Here is a 21,012-nt window from a genome sequence, read left to right as displayed (position 1 = left end):
AGTTGGACTCGTGGTGGGAGGCACTGTCATGGATTCTAGGTCTTCAGCTGGACTCATACAGGATATTGCTGTGGGATGCAGGCTCTCAGCTGGATTCTTTGGGTCTTAAGTATGTGGACAAATTTCCTGCACTCTTTTGTATTTGACTCTTTGGGTGACTATTATAAATAATCCTGTAAATTATGTGTCCTGTATTAAATGGTTTCCCTGGCAAACCCTGGCTGCACCCGCTCTGCAGCTCAGCATCTGCCTGCCTCTTGGTGTGTCTGTTTGCTATTGTTTTGTTTGTTTTGAGACAAAGTCTCGCTGTGTAGTCCAGGCTGGCTTTGAACTCACTGGGTAGCCCTGGCTGGCCTTGAACTCATGAATCCTGCCTTAGCCTCCTGAGTGCAGAGATGACAGGTGTGTGCCACCAACACACACGGCTGGCTGCTGGTTAGCTTTGGGAGAGTACTCAGGTAGCAGGTGCATAGGACTTACCCCACAGGAAGCATTCAGAAAACCTAGTCCCTTCCCCTAAGTCATTTCTAAAGTGACATTTGCCTTCTTTCTATTTTCTCAGATTGTTAAAAATTATAAATCTCTATAGATAAATGGAAAGCAATGTTGCCTTTCTTTGAGGAACAGCACCCCATTCTTCTGGGGAACTGCTCTCTGATCTCCCGCTGACCCTGCGGTCCTTCTGGCTCCTATTTCCCTGTTCCCACCAAGCTTGGCTACCCTGATCCCAACATCCCTTTTTTACAGCTGGCCTGAAGGAAGGTCCATGCGGGGCACCACCGTCACATTAAAGAGCTCCGCTTCTGTCCCTCAGTTAACAGAGAAGCAGATTAACAAGCAAGTCTGATTTTTGATCACCGTGGTCAGTCCCAGCCTGAGGAGAAATTCAGTTCTATAAAAAAAAAAAAAAAGAGGTCACTTTAGCCAGGTGTGGTGGTAAGTGTCTGTAATCTCAGTACTTGGGAGACTGAGACAGAAGACTACCATGAGCTCAAGGCCAGCCTGCATCACACAGTGAGACCCTGTCTCCAAAAAAAAAAAAAAAAAAAAAAAAAAAAATCACCTTGCAGAGAGACAAAGACACAAAGCTGAGATGGGAAGAGGCAGAGTCTTAGAGTCACCAAGTCCTGGGTCCCGTTCTCCCTGGAGTCCATCCGTCCAGGCCCCTTCTCCTAAGCCACTGGATTTCCTTTCTGTCATTTGCAACCAAAAGAATCCCAAGTAACAAATATACTACCTGCTTTAGGGTAAAGTACTCATACATTACAGGATTTTCACTGTTCTAAGGGAACTGATGAATTACTGAGACTGTGATAAAACCCACTGGCTTGTGGAGATGCACAGATAACAGCTCCCTGCAGTTCCCTGCAACTTTGATTTACTGAAGATCTCTCAGCCAACTGTCCACACCCACACCGTCCACACCCACATCACCCACACCCGCACCCTTTACACTCGAATTCTTTCTCACCTTGAGCTTCTGTTCCTACTCCCCAGCCAAACTCTGGCTCACGGCAGCTGATACTGATGTAATGCCAAGTTCCAGGCACATAGAAGAGGAGAGATTAGAGAGTTTTGCCCTTTGGGCACTGTCCAAGGAAAGAGCCCTTGAATGTGTGTGCTTTGACACAGTTTATTTCTCCTCTAACGGAGGCACTAGCTTTCAAAAAAAAAAAGTCTGGTGAGAATTATAAACAAGCGTTCCCTGTAAAAGTAGAAAAGAATCTCAAGGAAACAGGAACATTCAAGAGATAAAAGCAAATTTTCACTTATAAAATGAGTTTCCTAAAAGAAAATAAATAAAGAAAATGAGTGTCCTAGCAGAGTACAGTGGTGCTTGCTTGTGATCCTAGCACTGGGGAGGCTGAGGCAGGAGGCTCTCGTGCCACCCCTGGGTAGTTCATCAACTTTGCAAGACTCTTGTCTAAAACAAAAAAGTTCAGTGATAGGTTTGATCTCTAGGTTTGATCCCCAGCATTAAAAAAAAAGTCTCTCATCTACAGATAGTTTTTACTTTTTGCTGGAAAATAAAAATGGAAGTTTTTCAGGAGAAACATATCCTTTGTCCATGGGAAAGGAGCAGCAGAGGTGGTCATGTGGGAGCTTCTCAGACTTCTCCAGTCAGGCATTTGGCCCATGGGGTAGCAGGGCCCATGGTACTGACATTAGGAGAGGCTGCAGCATCCAGCCTCGATCTGCTGGGAACACCTGGCTTCCATGTGGGTGGTGAATAATGTGGGCAGTGAATAAGGACCCCGCTTGGACGGGAGAAGGAAAGGGCGATGTAGATAGAACTCACAATGACACCTGCTTGACACCTGCTCCTGAAGTCTGAGCCAAACTTGTGAGGCTGGGCAGGGCGGAGAAAGCCAGTTGGGAGCTGAAAGAGCTGAGTCTGTTCCAGGCCACCGTGAGATTATTCAAGGGAACCTGAGCTGGTTGGTGAGACAGGGACAGACTCATGCACTCAGTTATATCCCCAACCCCTTATTATTTATTATTTTGAGGAAGGGTCTCACTAAAGCCTAGGCTGGCCTTTAACTTGGGATCCTCCTGCCTCAGCCTCCCAAAGTGCTGGGATTATTGGAGTGCACTACAAAGCCAAGCACATCTTCCTTAAATCCTGGTGGATGGTGGGAATGTACTTCAGGTTTGAACTGTCTCAGAGGGAATGGGCCACCTAGCACTTCAATACGCTATATCAACCCCACATCACTAGAAAACCAGTGTCACAGGAGAGCTAGGCATTTGATTATTAATATCTCATTTCCCACTCGTTCATGGGGAATCCTGGCAGAAAGAAACAAGCCTGCTCCTTCTTAGCATTTTTCTGGTTCTCTCTGTCTGGTTCTCTCTCTGAGTGTGATTTCCAACAATGATCCAAATGAAGCAAAAATGAAGCCCTCTCACGTCAAGTCTGTCGTCACAGCAGCTGAGCACAGCAGAGCCATGGAGGGCTTCATCCCCCGGATGTCACCTTTGACTTCATGGTCTCACTGGGCTGTCCTTCCTGTCTGCCTTAAGCACAGCACGGAACAAGGATGTGACAGTGAGGCCCCTCACCCGAGATGGGGTTAGTAAACTCTAGTCGTGACTGGCCACTTGCTCTTGTAACTTTATTGGGACTCGGCTTCATTCAAGTTTTATTTTATGTGGCCCCTTTCAAAGTACAAAGGCAGAGCTGAGTAGCTAATTACAGTGGAGATAACGTGACCCACAAAATCTCAAATATTTCTCACCTGAACTTTTAAGGAAAAACCTGCTCGCCCTCCCGTTTAAAAATCATTGTTTTGTTAGTGCATGTTTGCTTTCATAACCACCACACACCTCCCGGGGAGCTGGAGCAGGGGCATGAAACTCCTCAGTTCTCTCCTCCTCCCCTCCTGGACCTCCTCTCCTGCTTCCTTCCCCTCACCTCCTGGTCACTTTTCCATTTGAAAGGTGTGTCTCCCTGTTATCTTTATTTTTTCCTCTTTATCTTTTGTGTCTCTCCTGTAAGAGAAACTGTAAGATCATTAAGCTCAAGTGTCTGATTTATTTCACTTAACATTATGACCTCAAGGTGCATTGATTTTCCTATGAATGACCCAAGTTTATCCTTTATGGCACAATAGTGTTGCACTGTTTACAAATACCACATTTTGTTTATTCGTTCATCTGTTGATGGGCATAGAGGCTGATTCTGAGATTTAACTATGATGAATTGTACTGCTGTAAACATTACACCATAAAACGATGACTTTAACTCTTGTGAGAAGTTACTTGGAAGGGAAATAGCTGGATCAAAGGGGGTTTCTAGTGTTGATTTCTTGAGGACTCTTCATACTGATTTCCAAAGCGGCTGTACTAGTTCATACTCTTTTTTTTTTTCCGGTACTGGGAATCAAACTCATGACCTCGCACTTCCAAGGCAGGTGCTTATGCCACTCAGCTAAATCCCTGACCACTGTAGTTCATAATCTTGCCAATGGTGTGAAAGAGTTCCTTTTCCACAGAGGCCTTGCCAGCCTCTGATTTCTTGATGAAAGCTGTTCCTCATGGAATAAGATGGAAACTCAATGTTGTTTTAATTTTCACTTCTCTAACGGCCAGACATGTTGAACACTTTTTCACATATTCATCCTCCCCTCTTCTAAGGGCACAATACAGCGGCTGCCTGCTTGACCTCTGCTCACCTTATTGGCCAGGACTTAGTCACATGACTGCCTAGCTGCAAAAAGGCTCAGCAATGTAGTCTTTATCCTAAGAAGCCATGTGCCCCGCTGGAGTACTGGTTCTTACCAATAAGAAGAAAAGGGGGATGATGATATTGAACCACCAGTTGCTTTCTATGCTGGCTCAGTGTCCTGCAGTCACATTGTGGTGCCTGTTACCTTAAAATTCTGAGCTTGTGAGCAAGGTGCCTGCTACTCACTTATAGCCAGGTTGATTTCTCATCACCTCCACCTGCTTTCCTCACTGGAATATATTGCTAGGGCACAGCCAGGGCTTCATTCAACAGCAGATTTCCTTTCAGAGTCTCTTTTCTGAAAGCCTTTATCCTCAAGTGTTGCGGAAGTGCCTGGCATCTGGCCTCCCTTCTCCCAGTCACACAGTCTCACTCAGCATGGCTTCTCCTGCCCCACCGTTCCATGTCTTGGTAGGATTTGATCCAAAGCAGCCATTCCCTCCCACCTCTGGGACTGCAGAGTGACCTCCTGGGAATCACACCTGCCCGCCACCCTGATGGCAGGTAGGCAGGATGTCCCAGTGGATGGGGTCCTACCCACCCCATGCTTGCTATACGCCATCTCCAGGCCCCTTTATGCTCTGGGCCAGAGCTTTCTCCCCTTCTCTCTTCAGTGACGGTTCCTCCTCGAGTTTCACACGGAAGGGCAGGCCCTCGGATTTGATGTTCTAGAAGCAACCACTTGGCTTCTTCACCCCCTTCCTTCCTCACAAGTTGGCTTTGTTGGTGCCCCCTCCCAAGGCCATATCCTGCCTGCTGTCCCATTGCATCATCCTGGTTCCACCCATGAGGTCATACTTACCACACCGCCTTCTGGCAGGATCTTGGAGTTGTTCATGACTCCTGCTCTGTCTGCATAAGAATGCAGAGCAACCACAAGCAGGTCGGTGGCAAATTCTGAACCCCTGCTGTGTGTTATGTGATGAACAACTGTCCCTGGCTGAGAGAGAGGAATCTGGATGGCACCATCTTCGGATGGTTGAAGGGCTGCCAGATGGAAAAGGGACTAGAATGTTCCTATAAGGTATCTATACAATCTGACTTTTTAAAAATTATAACAAGTACTCCTTGATAAGTGGGCAAAAAGAACAACAAAGCATGAAAGGAGACTTCATTTTGCCCAGAATGGCAAAATGAAGCGTTTCTTGATGTGATTTTTTAAAAACTCTAAAAAGTGGAACTCTCTAATGAATTGATTGTACCAAGAGAAAGTAACAGTCTTATCTTTGATGGGATTTAAGCAAATTACTACTTTATCCCGAGCAAGGGTAATAAAGTGGCCATCCTGGGCAATGTCCTTTTGATTACTAAAAGGAACCTTCCAAATTAGCTCAGATTAAAGGAGCTTTTTGGAAATAAGTTAACTCTCATCAAATCCAAAGCAAAGCTGGACAACTGGCCCGCAGGAAGGGTGGGCATGAGCTCAGCTCTGAGACAGCCCCAGCATGGTGACTCAGCTCTCTGTTCTTTTCTGGGTTTCATAATTCATATTCTTTCTCAGGAATCTGAGAGAATATTGGCAAGAACACGGACTTGGCCTTGCCCTAGTTCAATCAGTGAATCACTCTTATGAGTCTCATGATTCAAACATATAAACGTGGTGACAGACGCCATCCACGCTGTGGGTGTAACACTCTCAGAAAGGCCAGGGTGGGGGCAGCCATCTTCCGAATGATGATCATGGCCCTGTCCAGACTCAGGTCTCAATGGTTCTGAATCAGAAGTCGGGTCAAGCACATGATGTTCTGCATGTGTTTGGAAAAGCTCAGAACTCATCACTATTCAGCAAAAGACATGAGCTCAAATTAAAGGGAGGGACAGGGAGGTGAGACCCAGGCCATGAGAAGAAAGGGCTGATGGGATGGATGCAGGCAGATGGTCAGCTCCTGGCCCTGGTGCCCTCCTGCTGGGAGCCTACAGTCCAGGCCAGCACTGTTCCTGGCACAGATTACAGGGCTTTTTCCCTATGTAACTTTTAAAATACATTTTTAAATTTTAGAATAGTTTAGATTTACAGAAAGACTACATAAATAATACCAAAGTCGCATACCGCCCACAGCCAGTGTGCTCTGTTATTACCATCTTACATCACTGTGTGCTGCAGGTCTGAATGTTCATTCCTGTCTGCAATCCCTAAGTTAAAATCCTAACCCCAAGGTTAAGGTATTTAGAGGTTCAGCCTTTGGATTTAGTCCTGAGGGCAAATGCCTTACAGAAGGGATTAGCAGCCTCAAAGAAGAGTTCTGCCAGTGAGGACCCAACAGGTGACCTTCAAGGAGAAAGGGGGCCTCACCAGACGCAGAATCTGCCAGTGCCCTCACCTGAACGTATCAGCCTCCAGAACCATCCATGAGAAACGCATTTTTGCTGTCTATAAGCCGCCCCGCCTATGAGAGTTCCCTCTAGCAGGTCAAACCGACTATGGTACCTTCCTGCAATGAATGGATATTGGCACGACATTAACTGAGCTCCATATTTTATTTGGATTTTGTTAGTTATTCCCAGATATCCTTTTTCTGTTTCAGGATCCCATTTAAGATACCTAGATTGGTTGCCTACAGCTGCCAGAATAAACTGCCATAGACTCAGTGGCTTGAAACAATAGACCTTGTTTTTATGCACATTTGTGGAGGCCAGAATCTGAAATTTACCAGGCAGGCCAAGCTAACCACCCTGAGGGGAAATTTCCCAATGAAGTCACTCAGAGAGTCACAGAACTGAGAGGAGCACACTCTGGAGTCAACCAGGACTTAATTTAAAATAAGTAAAGCTTGAACACTGATATAATTACACTAAATACCAAAGAATGCAGAATCTACACATTTCCAGTAAAAACCTGTTTATATAAAAATATGCAATGTTCCTTTTCTTTTTTTTTTTTTTTAATGATGCTAGGAATTGAACTCAAGGACTCTACCACTGAGCTACCTCCTTAATCCTTTAAATTTTTTTAAATTTTGAAACAGGGTCTTGGTAAGTTTCTCAAGCTAGCCTCAAACTTGGAATCCTCCTGCCCCAGCTTTGGCTCCCAGATGTGTGCCACCATGCCCTGCTATGTATATTTGTTATAAATAAAAATGGCTTTATAAAATTTTTAAATTGGGTTTTAGATGAACAAAAAGATCCTATCATTATCCTGTAAGCAATCCACCATTGTATCATGTGTTTAAAACAGGTAATCCTTCATGAAATACGTGCAATCCTACACTGGCAATGTTCTAACTTTGTAATATGCAAACAGCCACTGGAGTGTCACCATTGGACACCTGAGAAGCCCTGCTGGGGACCTCACCCTCCACCCTTTCCTCTCCAGGTCTGCTCACTGCAGATGGCTCTGTGGCCATCCCTTCCCAGTCTCTTCTCCGAGGAAGATCCCAGTCCTCTACCTCCATACAGTTAGCTCAAGGCTGTTTCCCCATAACTGGGTCAAAAAAAACCTGGCACACAGTAGGTGCAATAGACTGGACTGAGATCCCAGTATAGCCTTACATCTGGATGAGGTCATGAGGGTGAGGGCTCTGTCTTAGCCAGTTCAGATTACAACAAAATGTCATAACCCGAGCAGCTCACACAAAGCAGGGACTTACCTCCCAGAGTTCTGGGGCTGGAAGTCCAAGATCAGGGTAGCAGCATGGTCCACCCTAATTGCTTATGGTAGAAGGTGTTGGGCGCAGGCGCTCAACATACCATACCCCACCCGGGACTAAGGACCACGCCAGCTTCCGCAATGTGCTACGTCCCTCCTTAAATTAGCCAACCCGTGCGCACTTCGTGCTCACTCCATACTCTGTGGCAACTCCTGATTGGCCACAGCTGGATATAGTAGCCGGAGCCTACATCCCATTCCCGCCCTGCTTCCTTGTGGCAGCCTGTGATTAGTCACGGCCGAATATATAAACCAGAGCCCGCCTAAATAAACTAGCAGTTAACTGTCGTCCACAAAAGCGTCTCCTGTCTCCTGTTCATTGGAGCTGCGCCGGTCAAGAAGGGAGTTTCCTGGGGTCTCCTCTCCTTTATGAGGGCACTGGTCCACTCTCAAGGACTCCATACTCTGAGTTAGTCATCTCCCAGGCACCCTAACTCTTAATACAATTTCAACAGAGGAATCCAGGGAGACACAGTTCACAACACATTCTACTGTAAAATAAGACAATACACACACAGACCCCGTGGTTTGGGGTGCTTCTCACCTCTTTTAATTTCTAGAGTTGTTGGAAAGAATGCCAGACCCTCCCAGGCCAGCAGCGTAGCATCTGTGGCAGTTTGGGCCTATTGCTCAGCACAGGGACAGTATTTTCTTTTTTCCTGACAAAGTATATTCAGTCACTCGATGATGGGCCCGTCCTGCACAGGCTGACATAGAGCAGAGTGCTGCAGTTGATTAACAATGCCTGGCATGGTAGCAGTGGGGTGGTATCTGCACCAATCTGACTTAGGAACTGCTGCGCAGGATGCAGGCACACCCAAGGAGTGCAGATCTGCACACCCTGACTCCAAGAGGACAAGAGTGTGGTGGATGTGGAGAGGAGAAATCTGCTGCACTGGGACTAAGGCACCCTTAACTCTGCTTGTCTCCAAGGTCAGAAGTGCAGCTTATGCACATAGGTGAGGTCTGTACGCTGGAGCCTCTGAGAGGGGCTGAGACACACGGCCCCTTTCAGAGGTTAAGCACTGCCCTACACACTATAGGGAACCCAAAGCCTCCTCAGCCTCAGCCCCATGTCTAGGGGCTCAAGTCTTCCACATGAGGAGTGGGCAGGTAGTCTGGGGGAGGGTAAGGTGTCCTTGGACACCCTGGTCCTGTAGGTGGCACTAAGGTTGACAGGCAGTCAGGGAAGAGCCAGGAGGTCCTGGACCCAGAAATAGGGGAACAGGGCACAGGCAAAGGCCTGACCCGGTGTGTGTCAGGCTGAGGCTCCGCCCTGTGGAGCTGAGACTGAGACTCTGCCACAGAAACAGGGCCAGTGCCCACTGGAAGCAGAGTCCACGTAGAACAAAAGTGGGACCTCTGCCACCCACCCCCCAGGCTCCCTCTCCTGGGAAGGAAGTCAGAGGTGGCAGGTGGGCTCAAGGTGCAGCTACCTGGGGCACACAGAGACAGGTGCAGGGGTAACACCTCAGCCAGAGCTGTAGGGCAGGAGCAGCACTCACGGGAGACCTAGAGGGCGAGCTGGGAAAACTCTAGAAACAAAGGCAGGGGCAGGGCTGGGCAGAGAAGGCCAGTTGCCTCCCATACTCATGGCCCCCTGTAGTAGACTGGAACTGGGTACCCTGGGTTCAAATCCTGCCTCTTCCTCTTTCTAGCAGTGTTGCTTTGGGCAAGTTCCTGATCCTCTTCGGCCTCGGATTCCTCAACTCAAGAAAACAGCGCCAACCTCATAGCACTGATGGGTGAGGGTTGAGTGAAAGCATAACAAAGCAGACAGGATTCTGTATCTGCTAAAATCACAATCATGTAAGGCAGCTGGAACACAGATCCCCGTTTCCTCAGTGATATCCCATGAAACCTTCAACTAAGAAAGCAAAATAAAATGATAAAGCACATTGTGTCATATTCAGGTCAAGCACAGACAAGTCCACAGTAAAAAAACAAAAACAAACTAAGGCCACATACGGTGGTGTACACCTGTAATCCCAGCACTCAGGAGGCTGAGGCAGGAGGATTACTGCAGAGTCACATAGTGAATTGAAGGCCAGTCTGAACAACACAGCAAAGACCCCGTCTCAAAAAACAACAAATTAGACTGGGGAAATAACTCAGCGGTGAAGCACTGGGTTTGAACCCCAGTACTACAGAAAAGATAAAAGAAAAGGAAAGGAAAGGAAATCCTGACAGCATCAACCTTTACTGGGGCCACCTTTTCCAAGTCTTATGGGCCATGGAACCCTCTCAGCACCTCACACATGACACCACACAGACATCAGCTTGGGATGTGCTGGGGGAGAGGGGACGTTTCCAGATGGAAAACTGGGTCTCTAGGAGCAGCCTCTACTGGGCGAAGCCACTGAGTCCAGGGCTCGAGCACAGAGGAAACTGAGCCAGAAGAAGGCAGAGACCTCAGCTGTGATGCCCATGACACAAGGGAAGGCCCAGAGGCCCAGAACAGAGACCGAGGGGCTCTGAGAATTCACATCTGGAGAGAGAGGGCCCAGGCCCTGTTGACTTGCTGAGGAGCAGCCTGTAGAGGGAAGCTGAGGACAGATGTTCTGTGGGAGAACAAAGAAATCCTCTATCGCTAGCCACAGACCGTGTGGTTGTAAAACCTACAGCAGTTGTCCCTCGCAGCTGGGCTGAACTCCAGGCTGGTGCTGAAAAAACACAGGGTGTGGTGTGAGCTCCAGGCTGCCCCTGCTGTGCAGCCCTGGGAAGGCCACTTGGTGTCTCTGGTCTGCTCCTCGTCCCCAGATTGGGTCCTCACACCTTTTCCTCCTCCAGCCCTCACCACCTCAGCTGCAGCCAGGACTTTTCTAGCTGCATCCTGGGACCCAGCCACACAGCCCTTACCTCTGGAAGGCCCTGCGACAGCACTGGTACACTTCAAAGCTGCTGCTGCTGAGCGTGCCATTCAGGAGGCCCCTGCACCCAGCCTCGGTTTCCCTGGGTGCATAGAGGATGCCTGTGGAAGGACAGCAGCTGCAGGCGGTGTCTGGGGGCCACCTGGACCTGGGGACTACCAGGCCTACCCTCACCTGCCACACAGGCGTTGACGAGGGACACGCAGGCCCCTGTGAAGAGCGCCCGCAGCACCAGCCCTGCAAAGTCGCTCCTCCGATGGGGGACCAGAGAGGCTGTAAGGGACAACAGTACTCAGGATGAAGCACTACCTCTGACCGCACTGGGTGGCTCTACCTGTGTCTTTTCATCTCCTCTGTGTGGCCCAAGGGCAGGTGTCACTCCCTACTCTATCTCCCCTTCCAGAGCAGGTGCAAGCCCGGAGGCTCCCTGGAAGAGGAGGCCCACCATCATTTAGGCAAGTTCTGGTCCCCACCGCCCTGGGGCGCATAGGACTCACTCAGGCCGCCCAGCATGATGCCGATGGAGCTGACATTGGCAAATCCACAGAGGGCAAACGTTGCAAGGGTTTCTGCTCGGACCTGAGGATTCAGGCAGTGATGAGGAGAGCCTCCCCTAGAGATGCCGGGCCCCACACCACCCAGCCACGGCCATAGTCAGGAGACTCTCTGCGCCTGACCTTCAAGCTCTGTGACCTGTCTGCCTGTGCCCTCCCGGCTATCTGTTAGCTCCCGCTTCACCCCTTTAACCTGCACTGGGGTAGTTCAGGCGGGCCCAGCCCCTCCCTGTGGCCCTGCCCAGCCTGTGCTGGACACTAAAGCAGCCTCTTATGCAAGCTGAGGAGAGGGGGGACCCTTGGAGCCCAACCAGCCTGCCTGCCCAGCTCATTCCCACCCACGGCGGGGGGTCCAGATACACAGTGAATGGTTCCATCTTATTTATTTTATATGTATGTATGTATTTTGAGACAGAGTCTCACTACTTAGTTTGGGCTGGCCTGGACTCACTATGTAGCCAAGTCTGGCCTCCAATTTACAGTGATCCTTCTGCCTCAGCCTCCCAGGTCCTGGGAGCCTGCACCGCCACACCCAGCAGGGTTACATTTTAACAATGTATTATAGCAAAACAAACAAAGTATTACAGCAGAAGACATGCCGCCCCGAATCCCCTCTAAATCCTTTCCCTTTGAGCACACTCATCCCATCACTCCTGCCACCTGCTCAAGCAGCTCTGGAGGTCCTCGGCTTTGCGTTCTTTATGAGTTGAAATAAAAACACAGTGAAAGCTGCCGCCAAAGGTCAGCCAATGGAGAAGCAGGCTTGTAAAGGTCAGCCAATGGAGAAGCGGGCTTGTAAAGGTCAGCCAATGGAGAAGCAGGCTTGTAAAAACATCCTTATGCCCTTGTTCACCTCAGTCACCAGAGCTGGCACTGGGTGTGTGTCTCCTGGCTCTTCCCCAGAGTCAAAGTGAGCATGAAAGGGAAGCATTTTGAATCGATCCAGGATATCAACACAAGGACAGTGCGACCAGAGACGCTCAGGAAAGAGGGTTCTCAGAGGCCCTGCAGGAAGAGGCAAGGGTGGTGGGATGAGTGGGTGAAGCAAGAGCGTTAATGGCAATGCATCTTTTACAGCAATAATTTTAAACATTCATGTTAGTTTTTGATCACTCTACATATGCTCGGTGTAAGGGCTTCGTGTGCCCAAGTGTGGAAGGGTAGCACCTGCCAGCAGGCAGGCAGTCCTAAAGGATCCTGTGATACACGGGAGGTCAGAGCGCCAGGTCAGAGCAGGTGGTCAGCAGGGTGGTTCCCCATGGCCATTTGGCTCCAAATAGTTGTTTAATTTCCCAGGAAGAAGTTTGAAGAGCCCAATGGAGCAGTTTGGAAAATAAAATGGTTCAGATCTGTACCTTATCCCATATATAAAATTAATTCTAGGTCATTAAAACATGGTCAGCTTAAAAATAACAGAACACAGGATAACGATGATTCTGGCTACAGAGTCGTATGGTGGCACTCATTTAGGAAAGGATCACATAGGGGCTCTGAGAGGTCAAATGGCTGCGACAGTTCACACAGCAGGAAGCGGATGACAGAGTTTCAACTCAGTTGGTCTCCCAAACCCAGGGCCTTCACTACTTCCTTACATTGTTTCAAGGAAATTAATACTTATCAAATAGCTTTCGAAGTATGGAAGTAATAGAAGAAATCAGGAAGATAAAGATTTCATGTAAAATCTGTGATGAAAAGCAGATTCCTATGTACAAAATGAGCGGGGTGGGAGGAACCTGGAAGACCATATAGAGACTTCCTGGGGTCTCCTCGTCCCCCCGCCCTTGACTATCTCTGGTGACTCTCCTTGGGGTGCTATGGTACATGTTACACCTCTATCCTACACAGGAGTCAGGGGCAGCAGCTGGGCTGAGGCCACAGAGACTGTAGCCCAGGAATTTGAAACAAGAGGCCTCAGAAGATGGCTACAGGGCCCAAGGCTGCCCAGTGTTCCCGGATGATACAGTATTGCACCAGTGCATCCCGGTCAGGCGTTGGGAGCTGGGAAAGCAGCTGTCAGAGCCTTTGGGAAAAGCTGTGTCACCCAGCTGCAGGAAACAGACAAGATACTCACTGAGATCCACTGCTTCCTGGCACCAACCCACTCCTCAGCCCCAGCCAGGCGACGCCGCTTGTACTCAGACAGACCCTGGTAGGCCACGAACTCATTCAGGAAGAGCTTTGTCCCCAGTAGCTCGGCCACAATCGGGCAGTCCTCCCAGGGGACACCCATCAAGAAGGCTACTGGCCGCAGCGTGTAGGAGCAGATGACCTACGATACAGAGGAGGAGGGTAACACTACAGCAAGTGGCACTTTCTGAGGTCTGCAGCCTGTCCTCCCTGCCCTCCAGCCTGGGACCACCTCCCTGAGAGCCATACCTGGAAGCTGAGCTCCGGGACGTCCACCAGGGCACCCAGCCAGGACAATGCTGCATTGACGAAGGCCAGCACAGCCAGGAACGCGATCAGGTTGGCAGCGATGTTGGCAATGACCTTCACCGAGGTGGCAGCTCCACTGCTGAGGGCTTCTACGAGGTTCTGAGCATCTCTGTTGTGAGGATCAAGAGCTGCCATCACTGACATTCGCCACACAGCAAGGTCCTCATCGTAGGGTTTCCAAGAGGAACCCTGGACAGAGGGTCTCAGAATCAGTGTCCCTGTCACCCCTCTGAGGTCCAGAGAAAGAAAGGATCAAGTTGGAGCACAGGGATAAGGCAAGCTGTCCTATCAGATGTGGCACCGGTGACTCCAGCACTCTGGGACGCTGAGGCACGAGGATCACAGTTTGAGCCCAGCTTGGGCAACTTAGTGAGCCGCTGTCTTGAAATAAATAAAAAAGATCTGAGGATGTAGCTCAGTGTGAAGGTCCTGGGCTCAGTCCTGAGTAACACACACACACGCACACACACATACGAGGTGATCTCTAGCTCCACCGTGGTGGAAGCTCTTAGCCATGTGTGGCTTTTAGCCATGGAGAAGAATTGAGTTGTATTGTTGGTGCAAACTAAAGAGGAGATTTCTTTTTTTTTTTTTTTTTTTTTTTGAGACAAGGTCTCACTATGTAGTTGAGGCTGGCCCTGAACTCACTATGTAACCTGGCTGGCTTCAGACTCATGGAAATCCTCTTGCCTCAGCCTCCTGAGTGCTGGCATTACCGGCGAGTGCCACTATGCCCGGCTATTTTCAGTATTTTGGAGGATGAAACCTTACCCTGCCGCTGAACATTCGTTAGGACACTGCTCTACACATCAGTGTGTGGGTGCCACCAGGTGGTCAGCCCTTAGAGGTGCAGAGAAGTGACTTTGAACCTCTGGGAACCACTTCAACACCCGGCCCAGTCGCCCCCCAGAGCCTGGTCACTCCTCTGTGCCTTGACCAGTCCCTGGTCTCCGGCTGCTCAGAGATGGAGATTAACAGGCAAGAACTGAAGTCTGCATTTTGCAAAGAAATTGCAACGACAGGGATAGTGACTAAAGGGTGCCGGGGCTGGGCAGAAGGAAGGCTGTGATGGGCGCGGAGGACAGGACCAGGCATGTGGGGAGGACAGCCTCGCGCCCCTCCCTCAACCCTGCACGCTGCCCCGCGGCCCTCACCCGTAGCTCAGCCTCACTCCTTCCTCACCGTGGGCCCTGGCCTCCTCTACCTCGGGGTAGGCCAGCTTGGACAGGGCCAGGGCACCCGGAGCAGCCATCACGGACGCTGCTATCAGTGAGCTGGCGTCGACCTGCAGGAACGAAAGAGGATCGAGGGTGGGCGCTGCCCTGACTGCCGCCATCCTCAGAAACAGTGTTTCCTTTGTGTGCTGAGCATCTCAGCCACCTGTACAGGAGGCCCCAGGAAGATGGGTATTTCCTCTCCTGCAGTTTTGTAAGTGAGGCAGGGCACCTCTTGTTCCCATTTTATAGAGAAGGAAAACTGAGCCCCAAGTACTTGATTACAGCTTGCCCAAAATGAAGGATGAGAAGAAATTAAAATCCATCTTTCTTTGGGTACAGAATTTGGGCTCCTTTCCTGTTAGTCTGTCTCTTTTGCCACTCAGCCCCAAGACCTGAATGTTCCCGGGAACTGAGGGCCTTGTGAAGGATTCAGGCAAAGCCCTGGTGTCCCAGAGTGGGGCTGGGTCAAAGTGGCAGCCTGGGTGTGTACATGTGCTAGTTCAGGACAGCCCTAGGCAGGACTCCTTTCTGATTCATCTTCCTGTTCTCTTCCACAGGAATAGATGAGTGTGTGCATGCGTGTGTGTGTGTGTGTGTGTGTGTTACTGGGGACTGAACCCAGGGCCTTCACACTGATCTACATCCCCAGCCTCCTGCCTCTTTTTATTTATTTTCTATTATTATTCTGAGACAGGGTCTCACTAAGTCACTAAACTGCCCAGACTGGGCTCAAAGTGGTGATCCTCCTGCCTCAGCCTCCTAGAGCCCTGTAATTACAGGCATGTGTCACCACACCTGGTGATGAGACCTCTTTTTTTTTCTCTACCACTGTGTTATTTACCAAATGGTGCAGTGAGGATCAATTCAAACATATCACAGCAAGAACATGGCCAAACACTGTTAAGGTGCTGTCAAAATGCGTGCTCAACGCTTCTACATCCCCAACAACTGTCTGTCCTCGACCACTGGGGCTGGGGCAGTCTTCTCTTCTTTCTGCTTTTTGATATCTTTCAAAACATCTACAACAATCTCCATCATGTTTATAAGCTGAAAAGTAAAATAGGCCTGAAGCTTGTAGTAAGCAAGGAGTGATTTTTTAAAAATTTTAAATAAAAAGAAAAAGGGAGGTGGATGCCAGACACACACGAGGGCTGGGGAGGGGCGAAGGGGTACACAGTGTCCACAATGGTGGCAGTAACTGCCAGGAAGGTGACACAGCCACCTGAGACCATGCACTGACCTTCATTTCTTCTTTATTATTTTCAAACTTGCAATATCATTTGCTGAGCATTCTCAATGACATCCAAGAAGTGGGTTATTGTAGTAGGTTATTGTCATCAATTTAGCAAAATTTTTAGTATATGATATTTAGTATAATTTTTTAGCAAAAAATTTAGTATATGAAGGCCTACTGAATGCTTCTTTGGACTAAAATTCTTACTTCAAGGGTTTTTTTTTTTTACTTCAAATGCTTTTTTTTTTTTTTTTTTTTGGTACTGGGGATTGAACTCATGACTGTGCACTTGCAAAGCAGGCGCTTATGCCGCTGAGCTAACTCCCCAGCCCCTCAAGTACTTTTTAAGAATTAGAAAAAAACTGTAAAAAATGTATTCAGACCCGGGACCAAGGTACTTGTGGGAGGAAGAACACCCTGGGCCACGCCCTCTTGAGACTTTCTGGGCCAGGTGTCAGGACTCAGTGTCCCCCCACTGCCCAGCGGCCAGGCAGTAGCACCACTTCTGGGGTCTTGGGCTTCTTGCCACACCAGCCAGGGCCCTGCCTTTTCCTCTAGCATGGTGATTACTCTGCAGTGTCACGGTCCGGATGTGGTCTTCCCAGTGGGCAGCTGTGGCCAAGGCTCAAATGCTATGATGCTTGCTTCCTGGTCTGCACGAAAAAGATTGAGTCTTCCCCAGGCCCAGCCACTGTGCACTGGGTCACCCACTGCCAGCCACTCTGTGGGGCCGGAACACCCCCAGTCCGCTCTCTGCCAGGGCCCCAGGAAAGAAGCCTGCTATCTGACATCCAGGCCTCTCTGCCTGCCTGAGCCTCTTCTCACTCTGACCCAAATATTACCATGCAGGAAGAGACCAAGGACAAGCACCTTCAGCTTAAATTTTCAAAAACATCTTTACTAAGACAGGAAATAAACTGAACGAACTACTGATCACAAAATGGGCAATGGCAGGACAGACTTCTGACCCTAGGATGTCAGAAAGAGAACGGTCACTCCTCAGATACCTAGCTCAGTATCTTCTGCCTCTGACTGCTACACAGCTGCAATTTTTACAATTTACAATTTTTTCATATTTTACAGATATGGAAACTGAGCTCCAGATGTCACAGGGGCTCATGAGTAGCTAATTCCCCAAGGGCCATCTGCCTGGGCTGTCAGAGCTGGGTTGGGCAGAGATCCCAGTGCCAGCGTGAGCAGGCAGAGCTGTACTGGCCTTCGAGCCTTCGTGAGGATGGTGCAGATGCAGCCACAGTGAAGCTGTTTAGTCAAGCGGTCTCAGCTACCACTGTCCAACTTAGATAGAATGGGGGCCAAAGCCATTAATTATATACTTTCCAGTAGCCATGTTTAGGAAGCCAAAAGAAACAGATGAACGTAGATCTGAACCACGTATTTTAATTAACCCAATATATCTAATCTTTCTGACCCGTGGAATCAATATGAACTTATTCATAGAATATCTTAATTGTTTTTTCTGTGCTGAGTCTCATGCTGCATCTCCTCTCAGGCCAGCCACATTCAGCGGCTGTAATCAGTGACCCTCAGGCGGTGCCATCTAGAGGGGCCTGGAAGGCTGCAAGGTGTGGGCAAAAGGATCAGAAAGTGGGACCATAAAGGGAACAGAGGGTCACCAGAACCCAGGAACCTGGAGCAGGGAGCCAGAGGGAACTACTCTCCCTCTCGGAACCCAGGATACAGGACAGAGCCAAGGAGGCCAAAGGTACTGTAAAGAGGGGTACAGGAAGGAGAGAGTACTGGACAGGCCAGGATGGGCTGGGCTGGGCTGTGGCAGCATAGGACAGCTGGGAGCAGAAGAGGGCTCTTCTGGGGCTGGAGGCAGGAAGGACAGACAGGGCAGGAAGGTCGCGGTGACAGCCAGGACCAGTCCCGGCCTAGCACCTGAAGGGAAGTAGGAACCAGGTACTGTCAGTTGGGGCACTGGGCTGCCCGGGACCAGGCCTGGACACGCTGGACTAAAGAAGGGAAGGACAGGGCTGAGTTTTTAAATCAGATTGTCCAGTGATTTTGACTTTACAACTGTAATGACAAGCGCTCAGTAGGAACTGTGCTTTGATTTTTGTTTGTTTGGTTGTTTTGGTGAAACTGGGAATGGCACACAGGGCCTTTGCACTGAGCTACACCCCAGGCCTTTTTAAGTTTTTTGAGGCAGGGTCAAAGTAAGTCAGCAAGTTGTCCAGATCAGACTCAAACTTGTGATCCTCCTGCCTCAGTTTCCCAGAGTTCTGGGATTACAGGTGTGTGCCAGTTTGGCTCTTTCCGGGTCTCCCCATCTGCACTACAATACTTTTGCCAGGCTGGGGGCAGCAGACAATTGTAGCTCCTGGGCAGCTACATGATCAGTCCAATCCTGGGAAGACACGTCAGGGTCCACTACTGCGCAGCTAAGCCAGGACGCTGGGTATGTTAAGCCAATCACATGCTTTTTCACCTTCTGGTGGCTTTATCAGGGTGTGGCTCATCACAAGTCACGGAGCACTCAAACTAAAGCTCTGAGCAGCATGCAGAGATGTTCTTACACCTGGCTGGGAGGCCCAGAGCAAGGTAAAGACTGTTACAGGCTTGATGTCCTGGCTATACTATGGCAACCCCTCCACCAATACTGACTGCGAAAACTGCTGCAGGAACAAAGTCTTGGGATTTCATTTTAGAAATATCAAATTCCTTCCAATAAAACCATTGGTGGGGTAGACACGGTTTGAGGTAGAAACCAGACAAGGAGCTCCAGGATCTTAAACCAGAGGGGAAGGTGCCAGCTGGATGACAAAACCTAGAGTGCTAGGAGCTTCCTTAACGTCAAGCAAGGTTGGGTGTGGCGGCATGCACTGCAATCCTAGTCACCAGAAAGGCTGAGCAGGAGACTCAAGGTCAAGATTAGCCTGGGTCACCAGCACTGCCCAGGCTCCTGTGGGAATGTGGCTCTGGGCTCACTAGTGTGACCCAATGTCTGAATGGATGGAGGACTGCAGGCAGGCTGGCTTGTGCTCTTACGTGTCCTCAGCCACCCTGAAGGACAGAAGTGAGACAGGTGGATTTGGGACCAGAGAAGAGGTCAGTGTGGGCCACCCTCCATGCTCCCACTTTCACACATGCAGCACGCAGCCTGCTTTAGAGTCCCCCCCATACACACCAGATTGTGGGCTGACAGGGGGCTGCAGTATCAAGAGTGGGTGTCTCACTGCCCCCAGGGAGCCCTGAGGGGGAGGGAACTCTCAAGTTCAAAGCATGATTCCACTGAGCCTGTGCTGATTCACACCACCACGAACATTTTCACAGCATCATAAATGATTTCACACCATTATACACTCAAGAAATTGTGAAGTCTTGCCAGCATAATTTGGGAACTGTTTACAGTGACTGAATAGAAGGATTTTCATTTTTACTAGGACTGTCAGCTTGCACCTTTATACTGTTTTGTGTCATGCTTACAATGTTACAAAGAAAAGAGCACACTGTAGAAAATTACAGGTAGAATTATTTCACCAAGGAGGAGAGGAGAGGAGGAGCATTCAAGATATTAAATGCCTGTCACATAGAAGGACCTGGAGCGACACGCTGTAAAGCAGTGGTCTCAAGCCGAGCTTAGCCTCAGAATCACCAGGAAAGCTGTGCAGTGCAGTGTGCAGGGCCGGCCTCCAGCACTTCTTACTCTGCGGCCCTGAAGTGGGCCCAAGAATTTGCATTTCTAGCTGGGCAGGGTAATCATCACTGTAATCTTGGCACTCTGAAGTCTGAGGCAAGAGGATCCCAAATTCCAGCCCAGCTTGGGCAACTTACTGATTCTGCAAGAACTTACCTGAAAATAAAAAATGGTTGGGGATGTAGGTCAGTGAGAAGGCCCTGGGTTCAAAAAAAATTGCATTTCTAATAAGTTCTTAGGCGATGGTGGTGTTTCACATGAACCACATTTGGAGATACATGGTTCTAATCTACCAAAAGCAGTCACCCATGGGACTATTGTTTTTGCATTTGATAAGTCTCATTGTCTTGCTGTGCTGTTCACATGGCCTCAGACTCCTGGATACAGGGAATCGTCCTGTAGCTGGGAATATAAGCATGTGCCACCTTACCCAGCAAGAAAAGGAGATTTTTAAAAACTTTATTCACTTCCACAATAACCAAGAATATCTGTGATGTCTAAGGGAAAAATATTTTTTGAAGATTTGAAGGTGAAAGCACAAGTAGGTACAAGGTATTTTACAAATGAAAGCATTATTGGGGGTTAAACTCAGGGGCTTTGCACTGAGCTGCATGCCTAGACCTTTGCTAAGTTGCTAGATTACCTAGGCTGGGCTTGAACTTGGGATCCTTCTTCAGTCTCACAGATTGCTGGGATTATAGACATGCATCACCATGCCTGACTATTAATGCAAAGCATTATTAATAGGCACTTTGTAGGAGACAAAAAGAGAATAAAGCCAAACCAAACAGAATAAAGCCAACCAAAACAAAACAATGAAAGCACTATAGGACTTCAAAACAAATTAACAGGAAATCAACAATGGCTACTACAATATATCTTATCTTCAAAATAGTTACCTATATCATCAGACATAATAAAATGAAAGAAAACAGAAAAAAAAAAACCAAACAAGGGCTAGGGATATGGCTCAGTGGCATAAGTGCCTGCCTGGCAAGTGCAAGGTCATGAGTTCAATTTCCAATTTCCAATACCAAAAAGAAAGAAAGAAAATGATACCTGACATCAAGACAAGATAATGGGAAATTAATAATGGCTACCATAATGCCTCTTGTTATCTTCAAAATAGCTGTCCAGACAATCAAACATAGGCATGTAAAATTAGC

At 48.8% G+C, this 21,012-nt stretch overlaps 1 protein-coding gene across 5 annotated transcripts in view; it reads right to left on the bottom strand.

Annotated features, from left to right (window-relative positions):
- Positions 1-10,058: 10,058 nt before the first annotated feature.
- Slc28a1 (solute carrier family 28 member 1) overlaps positions 10,059-21,012 on the bottom strand; it is a 44,900-nt gene continuing 33,946 nt past the window's right edge. For 4 of the 5 annotated variants that reach the window (XM_013158952.2, XM_013158955.2, XM_063250081.1 and 1 more), the window contains exons 12-18: positions 14,889-15,019; positions 13,675-13,843; positions 13,370-13,567; positions 11,242-11,323; positions 10,919-11,017; positions 10,734-10,845; positions 10,059-10,537 (exon numbers count right to left, since the gene is read on the bottom strand). In XM_013158952.2, the coding sequence (XP_013014406.1) occupies positions 10,465-10,537; positions 10,734-10,845; positions 10,919-11,017; positions 11,242-11,323; positions 13,370-13,567; positions 13,675-13,843; positions 14,889-15,019 (864 nt within the window). In that variant the 3' untranslated portion in view covers positions 10,059-10,464. The other variant, XM_063250082.1, reaches the window with a different exon arrangement.

The sequence above is a fragment of the Cavia porcellus genome, unplaced genomic scaffold (assembly GCF_034190915.1).
Source record: "Cavia porcellus strain 051 isolate PalLab524CR breed Dunkin Hartley unplaced genomic scaffold, mCavPor4.1 scaffold_6, whole genome shotgun sequence".
Lineage (NCBI taxonomy): Eukaryota > Metazoa > Chordata > Mammalia > Rodentia > Caviidae > Cavia > Cavia porcellus.
This window is presented reverse-complemented; position numbering and strand designations above follow the sequence as displayed.